This window comes from Vigna umbellata, chromosome 8 (genome assembly GCF_029865625.1).
Source record: "Vigna umbellata cultivar VRB3 chromosome 8, Vumbellata_1.0, whole genome shotgun sequence".
Taxonomy (NCBI): domain Eukaryota; kingdom Viridiplantae; phylum Streptophyta; class Magnoliopsida; order Fabales; family Fabaceae; genus Vigna; species Vigna umbellata.
This window is the reverse complement of record NC_142172.1, coordinates 34,390,234-34,402,508: the sequence shown is the minus strand read 5'-3', so window position 1 is coordinate 34,402,508 and position 12,275 is coordinate 34,390,234. Positions and strand designations below refer to the sequence as shown.

The 12,275-nt window shown below is 31.8% G+C and overlaps 1 protein-coding gene across 1 annotated transcript; it reads right to left on the bottom strand.

Annotated features, from left to right (window-relative positions):
* Positions 1–4,175: 4,175 nt before the first annotated feature.
* LOC124826103 (pathogenesis-related protein PR-4-like) lies at positions 4,176–4,909 on the bottom strand. The gene is made up of 2 exons (XM_047298858.2): positions 4,641–4,909; positions 4,176–4,530 (listed from the first exon to the last, which is right to left on the bottom strand). The coding sequence occupies exons 1-2, from the start codon at positions 4,893–4,895 to the stop codon at positions 4,360–4,362; spliced, it is 426 nt and encodes a 141-aa protein (XP_047154814.2). The 5' UTR covers positions 4,896–4,909; the 3' UTR covers positions 4,176–4,359.
* Positions 4,910–12,275: the final 7,366 nt, after the last annotated feature.

Here is a 12,275-nt window from a genome sequence, read left to right as displayed (position 1 = left end):
ATTTTGTTTTCCACTCATGCATTTATCAGATGTAGCTCTAATAAGGTCACGTTGAGATGTGTGTGTAACGCTACTTAATGTAACAAACATTGATGTCTAAGAATCTCTAACAGGGAAGTTGACTTATGACGGCTAGATCCTATCTATGCAGCTTCTCACTAATAAATCACGTAGCGTATGCGTACTTAACCTATTTCAATCCATAAACTTAACCCATTTATTTACTCACTTAATTATATTTTAGTTTATTTCAATTAAATTATTCAAATTTCTTCTTTCAAAATATTATTAACCAATTATATATCTTTTTTTATCAGAGAAAAAATTAAATCTTTTAAATACCCTTATTGTATCAGAAATATATAATTATGTCTGGGATGAAATTAGCTGTCTTCAAATCTTAAACTTTCACTGTTACATTACTCAATAATTGTTTATATAATATGATCAGACAATCTAAATATTATTTTTTTATATAAAATAATTAAATTATATATTTTTCATGTAAATAAAATTATAATTAATAACATAACTTTATTTTAGTTGATGTTATATATATATTAAAGCAAATTTCTAAAACAAGTAAACTTTGGTATATATATAATCCAAAGGATAATATCAAATAATTAAATAACAAAACTATTTAATTTTTCGTATTTTAGATAAAATTATTAAAGGGTGATATATCGAAACATTTAGATCTGTCGCATGATACAATCAGCTTGACGCATTTGGTTTACTCTTTGAACTTTGAAGGGCTATATTTGTGGTATTAAAATCATTTGGTCTTATACTTGAATTATTAAAAGTTATGAGATGGATTATATTTTAAAGTTTATTTTGTATACCATATTGTAAGAAGATGGCTTGGTATAAAAATACGAGTAACGGGAATTATTATTTTTTCCGTAAAATATATACAAGGTTAATAAAAAAATTATAAATATTATTATTTTTTGAATAATACAATTATTATTTTTTGAATAATACAAAAATTGTGGTTTTAATTCGTGAACATCTATTAACATTAGTATTAAAAGAGAGTCTCGGTAAGTATGCAACATGTGGTTGTTAAGTAATTTTCCAAAGGAAAATGATACTTGAACAACCATTTTTGACAACATTTAGACACGCGCACACGTGTCAAAATCTGAGTGGTCCAGTTGGAAAAATTAAATGAAAATGGACCACTCAGATTTTGACACGTGTGCGCGTGTCTAAATGTTGTCAAAAATGGTTGTTCAAGTGTCATTTTCCTTTTCCAAACATTTAATGCACTCAGAAGAAGGTGCAGCAAATGTACCCAAACACGTTTATTTTTTTACGTAAAAAAAAAACACAAACACTTAGCCAATATTCATTAAAAGAAATTCTCATATTTTTATTAAATATTAAATAATAAAATAATATATTATAAATCACATTTGACTTTTTAGCATTTTATACTATTTATATATATATATATATATATATATATATATATATATATATATATATATATATATTTCATTAATAATGAATCCATATGTATAAGTAATTAAAATTCATTAATCCATATCATGAAATTTATCTATAATTATAATATTTTTCCAAAATTATTTTTAAGTAATCAATGTACGGAAATAAGAAAAAAAATAATTAGTAAAGGAAAGTCTTCAATATTTTGATCTTTAAAAAATCATACTTTCATTATTTATAGACTAAATTAATTGACAAGATTTTGCTTAAAAATTAATGCCAAAAATAATATAAAAAATTCGGGGAAAATTTTGGAGTTTTTTTTATTGGATTTTTCTATATACTAGATGTTGTGTTATTTAAAAATAATACACATATATAGAAATTGATTTTGTAAGTATATGTGCAAAATGATCCTTTGCTCCTTGGCAGCTAGCAACAAGAAAACAAGAATACGTTACCCTATTTCACTCCTCAACTTATCGATTTACTCTTGTGTTATCCAACCACGTTGTTTTAGGAGCTGAATGGGGACTTATTGAAAAGGAAAAAAAAAACAAACATAAAAAAAAGGCCCCTTTGGTCTGTTGTCTGTTTGTAAATGATATCATATTTTTGTTTACTATAAATCGTTTGTGGCATTACAATAAACAAAATAAGGCTCTTAATGATAAGATCGCAGAATCATACCGGTACAACATAGGTCAGAATCATCATGCATCATTGGTCTGTCTATATACATATATATCACGACAAAACAAAACAAAATGGTTGGGACATCCAATGAATAAACCCACTTTTAAGTTCTGGCCGCCTCACCTCAATTTTGTCCCTGTTCCACTAAGTAAATAATAAATATACACTTTAATTTTTACATATTATTAATCAATAAAAATTACTTTTACTTGTTATTATTTTCAATATTTTTACATGTACGACTTTTATTTGTCATGAAAAGTCAAACCAAATAAACACTTACAATTTCATGCATTTGTTACGTACTAATTATTATTATTTGCGTGACACTCAATGATTTTACATACTTTATAGATTGAGATATAAGATAATTTAAATATTTATTTTCAATAATTTCATATGGTCTATGAATCGTGAGAACACCAATAAATGACCCATGAGAAAAGATCAATTGACAACTGCATAACCCTCCATTTTAGACTGTTCGAGTGTTTGTCATCAGCATGCAAGCCCATAAATTATTATCATGCTTTCTTCATTAATAAAAAACAAAAAGGAAAATAAATAGAAGGCATTTTAGGCTATGTATATCTGACGTATATAGCATGCTAGCATACCCTCATGCACCTGCCACGGAAAGCTTGGCCTTCAGGTTCTACGGTTACAGAATGGCACACTTTGAGTCCACTACGCACACCATGGGCAACAGGAGTAGGGTATAAGCTTTGTCATCATCGTTTATGATTAATATTAAAAAGATTGATTAATTTGCCACCTCAAGTTGCAGTTGAACTAATTAGATGTTGTGTTTCATAGGGGCCGGCCAATATATATAGTTAAAATCACAGCTTTTGCAAACTCATATATTGTTTCCTCGTATTACATTGGAGTTGCATTGCAACGCTGTACATAGTCGCCAACGTAAGGAATATGCAGTCATCAGATCGAAAACGAATAGCAGTAACTCTATATTATAATGGTCTGAATCCTTGAAAACTATGCGGAAGAAACTGAATGATAATGGTCACCTCTAGAGAAGATTTTTTTCGTGGAAATTTCCAGTCTGGACTAGAAAAATATGATTTATGAAGCTCATCTTTGTCTTGTTTTTCCTTGTACGCGGCGAATATCGACACTGCACTATTCAATACATATTATTGCGCACAAGGTTTCCCTGTCAACACCCGTGTACTGATTTGTCAATAAATTTCGCAATCACACTCACATGCAGCCTTGTGCAATGTTTGATGCTATCTGCGACTTTGAATGATTATACACGTTACACAGTCTTTAACGCAATTCCTGTCTGACATCTTAATTGCACGATAATATAATAGATCTAACTAAAATTGATTTGTTAAACGCATCCCCTATATCTTATAGCTGAGATTCGATAATCTAATAAAAGTTTTATACTAAACAGATAAAAAAATAAATTTAAAAGAAGATCGCAACCATAAAATTGACAAACATTAGCATTTTTCTTAATTCTGTTCATTCTAATATACTATTAAATGCTGTTCAAATAAGATTTTTTTTACACTGCCGGTTGATTTTGTTTTTATTTATATATACACCTAGACGTACGTAAGTTCTCTGATTTACATGGCTCACTACATTGTGTCACTGATAAATTCATGCAAGAAATTGTCACCTATAAGGTTTTCATATGAATAACTCTACTTTTATTGTCCTGATTTATCATACTTATTAACAAAATTATTCTTTTAATATTATGATCAGGTTGATTGGTCGATAAGAGTGATTTAAGTGTTTTAACAATATTTTCGAGATTGATATAATATATAGAGTTTAAAAAGTCTAAATTAGCGCAAGTGACGATCAAGAAAGAACATTAATCACTACATATACTGTTAATTATTTTAAACTTAGAATATCAAAGCAAATCCACGTGCTCGCGAATCAAAGTTAACAATATACACTTTATTTATATGCATCCGGTGACTGCAACTTTGATATCAAACTCCAAAACAAAAAATAAAAGGAAGGACTTGGGCAAAATTCACTAAGACTTTTATTGTGAAAAAATGAAGCAACAACATTTTTGCTTCCAATTGCATGCAATGCAATCGGTAACTATCTAAAATAACTTATTGATTATGCTTGTACTTTTGTCATTAAATATAACTAATAAGAAGCAATCCTTCTTGGATCTGGTAGCCCTTCTGCTGAATTATACAATGTTTAGTCACCACAGTCGACAAATTCGTAGTGAACAGTAAGATGGCCTTGAGCATTCCCATTTCCGTCGGAGTCAAGTCTTTGGAACACGCTAACGTCCAAGTCCAGACCCCCGTTTTGGCATTGATCCACAATTCTAGCTATTTGCTCATCTCCTGTTCGAGTGTTTGTCACCTACAAAAAACTATTACTGTGATTTCTTCATCAATCAAAAGCAAAATCATGCACGCATGTTAAGGAGGATATTGCTTAAATATTGAGGGAGTGGTGTAAAGCATACGTACCCTCAAGCACTTGCCACAAGAATCTTGTCCTTGAGGCCCTGCAGGTCCACAGAAGGCTGTCCATCCATATTTGCTTCGCCATGAGAGGGGCTGGTTTGCATCCCAAGTGGCGCAATACGCACTCACTGCCAGCAAGTCCCAGTTATGCTGCTCAGGTTGGTATAGATGATACGTAGACTCCACAACGGCACTTTGACCAGAGGCCACAGCCACCACACAAACTATCGACCACACGAAAAGGATAAGCTTTGTCATTATGATCTTAAGCTTCATTAATTTGTTATGCTTAGCTTGTTTCGTTGCAGTTCAATGAATAGATTTCCTGCATTTATAGCTTCTTTGGGCCGGCACATCTATCATTTATATATAGTGAAAATCAAAGCTTTTGCCATTTTCTTTCTTCGTGGTAAGTTGGAGTTACAATGCTTTACATAGTCTTTAACGTAATTCGCCACTCACATATATTCTTATTTTTACAAGGAATATTTCGATTACAAAATGAATGCGCTAATTGATCACCCTAGACAAAATACAGAATAAAGAGAAGGAACATGTTTTTTTTTCCACTGGTTTGATAATTTACTTTTAGGAGTATGTTGGTACTAAAAAAAAATTTATATTTACAAAGAAAGAAAGAGATTTAAGGATAAAATAGTGGAGGTAAAGTATGTATAAAATTTTGTTGGATGTCAAAAAATAGTACCCTAAAGAAAAACTAAAGTAAGAAATATTAGTCTAAATTGATAATTATTTTTTTCAAAACATGAATTTATTTATTTAGATTGCCCTTTATTGCTTATGTTTAAATAGTCTTTAATTAACTAGTGATCAATTTATACATTAATTTCTTTCATAATTAATTTTGGAGATCAACTTATATTCTACAAATTAATTATAATTTTTATTCATAATTAAATTTATTTTAGATATTAATAATTTTAAGTTTTTAAATTGATATTTAAATTATTTGTTATAGTAACTATATTTTTTATCTTTAAAATTAATGATTATTTTTTGTCTTTAAAATTAATTGTTATTTAAAGATTTTTATTTATAATATTTGATAGGTTAAACTATATTATAAGATGACTAATTTATGATATAAAAAATCACATTATATCTTTCTATAGTTCTAATATATAATAAATTTAATGTTTTATATTACATACAACACTACTCGATTTTAATAGTATTTTATTTGTTATCAGATAGTTGTTTTAATTGACTCATAAATATAATATTTTTTTATAATGCTTATTTTTAAAAAATGGTTGTGAAAACATTTTTTTTTTGCCAAATTTAGTTTGCAGATAGCAATGCGCCTACGACTGTTATAATGCAATTCCCACTAGATTTAGATAGGACAAAAGAATGAGCGACAAAAATCTGAGTTAGCCGCAAACGGCGCGTTTCTTGTCTTTAGAATAACGAAAAAGTTTCTTTAACAACATTTATTTGCCAACGCCAACACAACGGTTTTCGATTGGCTGAATTTGAAAAAAAAAAATGTATATAGAATTAATCAGGTGAGGGTATCATAGGGAAGGGAAAAATACAAAATTTTATTTTGTGCTTTTCTTATTCTTTTTTATTTGCAATTTCGCTAGCTCATCTCTCGCATTATCTCATCTTTCTCATTCTCTCATGTCTCTCGTGTTCAAATCCTAAAGTCTCACCTTCTACTGGACTGTTGGTGTTGTTCCTTCTTACAGTCTTGGACGTCCGTCTTGTGCAACATTGAACCCGTCTTTGACGTCCCTGTCCAACATTGGTATTGTGCCTTGTCATTATCGTAGTGTTTTTTAGTAAGTAGAACTGCGTGAACCCTAACCATCTTCTCCAGCATTGGCGTTTTCGTGTTGCGTGAGCCCTAACCATCTTCTCGACCATTGTTGTTTTGTTTATCTTATAACTGCAGGTCCAATGGCAGCTCAAAAAGGAAATGTAAGATGAAACAAAGGATAAGATCTAAAGTTATAGGCTCATTTGGTTATGTGCAAAATCATGAGGGAGTGTGGGTTCCCAAAGAGAACTCCCCCAATGAACAACGTGAAGGCAGACAAGATGAGGATAATCAACAAGCTAGTTCTTCTACAACACTAAATGATGTCATCAACCGCATTGAACAACTGTAGACCTTCGTTGGTACAAGATTTGACGCCTTCGAAACGCGATTTAGAAACATGGACATGGTCATGGGGACAAGATTTGACGCCCTGGAATCGCGAGTTGGGAACATTGAGGAACAACTATAGCACTTGCGCAACGGCTTTGATAACGAACCTCGTAGTTAGAATTGGTTGTTTAGAGTTAATTACTTTCATTAGGAACATTCATGGATTGTTGTGTTGCTACTTCAATATTGTAATGTTTTTAATACTCAAGTGCTTTATAGATATTTAATGTTTTCATCATCAATGTTTACATGAAGTTTTTGCGAATTATTTATGATAAATACTTAAATGAATATACCAAATTAGATAACCTCATGTGTATTGTACTTCTTAACAATAAAATCGAGTGAAAACCATTGGATTTATGTAAAAAAATTTAAAATTTTGACCATGGTCACCTAGGTTAACACAACTGGCTCCTGCAGTACAAGTTTTTGTACAAAAGCCAAATTTTGTTCGTGTAATCGTTTACCATATAGTTGTAAACGATTACAAGTGTGCTTTTTGGTGCACAAGTTTCAAGACTTCACCTAAGTTGTTCATCTCATAAATATTGTTCCTTTCCTCCATCATGGGGTGCCCAAACATGACTTCACACACTCAACTCACACTTAAACACCAAAATAAAGTGAAAACCACTGGACATATGTAAGAAAACTACAAATTTTGACAATTGTCACCCAGGTTACCACAGCTGGCTCCTACAGTTGAAATTTTTGTACAAAACTCAGGTTTTGTTCGTGTAATCATTTACCAACCAGTTCTAAATGATTACAAGTGTTTTTTTTTGTGCACAAGTTTCAGGACTTCACCTAAGTTGGTAGTATCACAAACATTGTTCCTTTCCTCCATCATGGAGTGCCCAAACCTGACTTCCTACACTCAACTCACACTTAAACACCAAAATCAAGTGAAAACCACTCGACTTATGTAAAAAAGTTACAAATTTTGACAATTGTCACCCAGGTTACCACAGCTGGCTCCAACAGTTGAAGTTTTTGTTCAAAACCTAGATTTTTTTCGTGTAATCATTTACCAACCAGTTGTAAACGATTACATGTGTGTTTTTGTGCACAAGTTTTAGGACTTCATCTAAGTTGCTCATCTCATAACCATTGTTCCTTTCCTTCATCATGGGGTGCCCAAACATGACTTCCCAGCCTATACTAACACTTAAACACCAAAATCAAGTTTAAACCATTGGACTTATGTAAGAAAGTTATAAGTTTTGTCCATGGTCACCTAGGTTACCACAATTGGCTCCTGCAGTACAAGTTTCTGTACATAACCCAGATTTTACTCATGTAATCGTTTACGAGCCACTTGTAAACAATTACCACTGTGTTTTTTGCAGCAGAACCTTCACCACTTGTGTTAAGTTCATCATCTCACAAACATTGTTTCATTCATCCATCACAAACATGACTACTCAATCAAATTGGCCAATTTATTCATTAACATTCCAAACAAAACCTCATTTCACAATGACAACAATGAAGGGAATAACATTTAAATTAACATTAACAATATTTAACGGAAGCAAAGATGCATCTTTTATAACATTGAACAAAATAGGTTACATTACACTCATTTGTTCATCTATGTACAATGTTGTATGACTTTCTTTTAACAAATCAATACAAATATCACTCATTTTTTATTCTAAGCACTCAATTTCTAGTGTACGGAGTCCTAAGCGCTCTGCCCTTGTAACACCTTCATGATTTGACCCTCACATACGTCTTCATAGGAGGTTGGTTGGCGTACATGCCACCCAGGGAAACAAAGCCATTGTTCATAGAGGGTTCTGCACGAGGCGCACTCTGTCCACCAGCAATGAAGAAAATGGAGGGAGAACGCATTTACCTTGGTTGAAGGACCATGGTCATCAGACCTTGCCATTTCGCACAATACCCTGAATAAAGAAGACGATGTTTAGCAAACCTTGCAGAGATAAAGAAAATGGAGGGAGAGAGAAAACAAAGAGGGTGAACAAAAAATCAAGAGAGATAACGAGGGGAATAAGAGAGAACGTTGATTTCAAATGAAACATGGTAAGAGGTATATTTGGAATCCCAAATTTTTGAAACCTTACTCAATTTTGACGTCACTTTTTAAAAATAAAAGTAAATTAAAACGGACCAATGGGCTGATGACACCCGGCGTTGTCAAAATGGTGTTAAAAACTCGTCAAAATAGCAGGATCCTTAGAATAAATAAAGGAATTGACAAAATCAGAGTTGTGTTGTGTTATCCATATGTGTTCATGGGATCTCTTAACCATATGTCAAACAACTCTGATTTTGTCAGTCTCGTCTAATTAAACTCGAGTCTATTCATTTTGGCCTTTATCATTATCTTGTATCCCATGCAACTTTTATTTTATTTTCTTATAATTATTCAAACATCTTAATTATTATAATACAAATATTGGATTTTTCTTTTGGATTTAAATATTACATTATTCTTTGAATTATTAAGTCTGGCAGTGGGAACACACACGAAGAAAAATGTATGGGTTGGACTAACAATCTCGAAAAGCCTTCTTTTTCGTCCTCCGTTCAGGCGACATTCCGACAATGCTCCGGCGACACACCCGGAACTCCGGTGGACAAGGCACTGCGCCGGTCAAGGGAAGGGACCAAGTGGGAACACGCTACAACTTAAAAAAACCACAATGTCTGTCTAGGTCGGAGGAAGAGGGACTCTATCTACCGTTCACGATTCCTTCCGTTCAGGCGACACTCCGGCGACGGCGTCTTCGTTTTGCTTCCAACGCCGTGACTAAGGCGGCACTACGGCGGCACTGGGTGGACGGAAAACGACAACGTCTAGGGACGATGACACTCCGGCGAGACACGCTGGCTGGGACGAGATAACATGACGACGTCTACGTTTTGCTTCCAACGCCGTCACTAAGGCGGCACTGCGGCGACACTGGATGGAGGAAAAACGGCAACGTTTAGGGGCGGCGAGTATCCGGCGAGAGTTGTGGCTGGTTCGAAGGTGCTCCACTTTCTCTGAAATGTTCTCCAGCTTCTCTCTCTCAAATGTTTTCAATATCAAATTTTCGAAATAATCCTAAATTTTGAATCTGTCCCCAATTCTCTCATTGACACATCATTCTTTTATTTAAAAACATTTTCCACATATACCAATGACATTTAAACACGCGTCCAATATCTAAATATTGTCAAAAACATGTTGTTCAAATATCATTTCCCCGAAAAAAATGCACCAGCTGGGATTGTTTTTCATTATGACCACAACTAAAAGTCCAAAATGACACTGATTTGACAATTTATCCTGACACAAAAAGATCCATTAGTGGATATGATATGTATCTTGGTTTTTCAATTGTCGTCCCATAGAAGTCCAAGAAACAAAACACAGTCTTTAGAAGTTCCTTTGAAGTGAAATATAAAGCCATAGTTGCTACTTATGAAATCTATTGTCTTACTTTTCTTTTACGAAATCTCTAAGTTATTTTCAAAACTCCGCATTTATTATATTGTGATAATCAATTAATCTTACATATAACTACCAATCTATGAGCGTATAAAACATATAGATGAATTGTCATCTAGTTAGAAAAAAAGACACAATGAGGGTTAACGAGACTCTTGACTATTCATCCTCTTCGCAACTTGCTCATATTTATACCAAAGTCTTGACTTCCAAATAGTTTCACTCTCTTGTTTCCAAGCTGAGTCTTCTGAATATTTATTCCCCAACTTACGAGGACTATCAAATAATGCAGAATTCACATCAAGAATAAAAGAAGAAAAATAATAAGTCTAAAGTCAAGCTAAGATGCAAATTTTCTTTTCCTACTACAAAGGACAATTGTACAACTATCTTTTCTTACCACATAGGACAACCGCACTACTATGTCTCTGTCTTTCATTTAACATGTGATTGTCATATTTATTTCCTTTGCTTTCAGTTTGAGAAATGACCATGGTGTATTTATCTTCTTGTTTTTTTATTACTCCTTTTCTATTTTTCTTATTAATATACTTGTTAATATTTGTCTTTTAACATATTCAGACGTGTGTCTCTTGTTACATCACATTCATTAATTCTAAAAGTATAGTTAACGGAAGTTCCATTTCAAGAGAAATTCAATATATTAGTGACCAAACTAACTTAATTTTCACCTACCATATTTATTTCGCCCATTAAACGTTTATCAAAAAAGAAATTTTAAAATGGAACTAATACTATAAAATTATTGTCATTTCATTTCTGGAACCGTTTCTATGGTCCCTCCCAAATTGTGAAACAACATCCACACGCGTTGTTATTTATTCCTGAACTACAAGGGGACATCGTGGATTTTTAAATATTCAGTTTAGATATAACTTAGATCTTGATCAATAGGTGTATTTTGATAAAATTAACTTAATTTAGATTTTTTAATTTAATTTAAATTGGATTAAATGTAATATGAGATTGATCTAACATATTTAATGTAAAATTAACCCTATTCAATTTGGCATGGTCTTAATTTGATACAGATTTAATCCATTAATTAAATATAAGTCTAACTCGACTTGATTCAAATAGTCTCAGTTTGTTTTGATGGCTAAATTTGAATTTGATTAGAGTTATTTTGATCTTAGTTTGGTTTAATCATATCTTGATTGAACTCACTTTATTATAGATCTAAGTCAACTTAATTTTATATGAGTTTAAATTACTTGAGTTTGACTTAAGTCCAAATTGATTCAGTTCGAAACATCAATCTAACTTAACCCGGCTCAACTTTTAGCTTAAGTCAATTCAACTCAATAATTGACTCATATCAATTTGTGTCGAACTAAATCTAGTTAACTTACATTAACCTCAATTCAAGCTAACTCAAATAGATCTTAATCCAATATTTAATTGAAGTGGAACTTATACAGATTAAACTTAAGGTGAATCCAAAGTAACTTGATTTAACTTGGACATATTTTTATTTTAGATTTAAATGCAAAAAATTCAAATCTAACTAAATGAATTGAATTTAAAATTCAAAATATAAATATAAATGTAAAATAAATTTACTTAAAGAAGTTTAAGATAAATCTATTAAAATAAATTTGAACTGCACCCTATTTTTACAGTTAATGGCAAAAAAAAATCGATGGATAGGATCAAAGTCCCTGTAACATTTAAAAGTGGGTTTATTCTGTGTATATTTTCTTCTTATATAATAAATAATAAATACCCGGTTTGTTGTTTTTAACTAGTTATTTGTTTAGTTAACCTACTATATGGCTTTAAGGGTAATTTTAAAAAGGAAGAAGTACTCGAGAATTGCAGTGTCTGATTTATTTAAATTTTATTCCAACACCGCTTATTTATTTTATTTATGAGATGCAGCAGTGCTATTTATATCTTAATTCTCTCTGCATTCTCAACTCTGCAAAACACACGTACCTTTTATGTTCTATTTTCTGTCACTGCAAGCGCA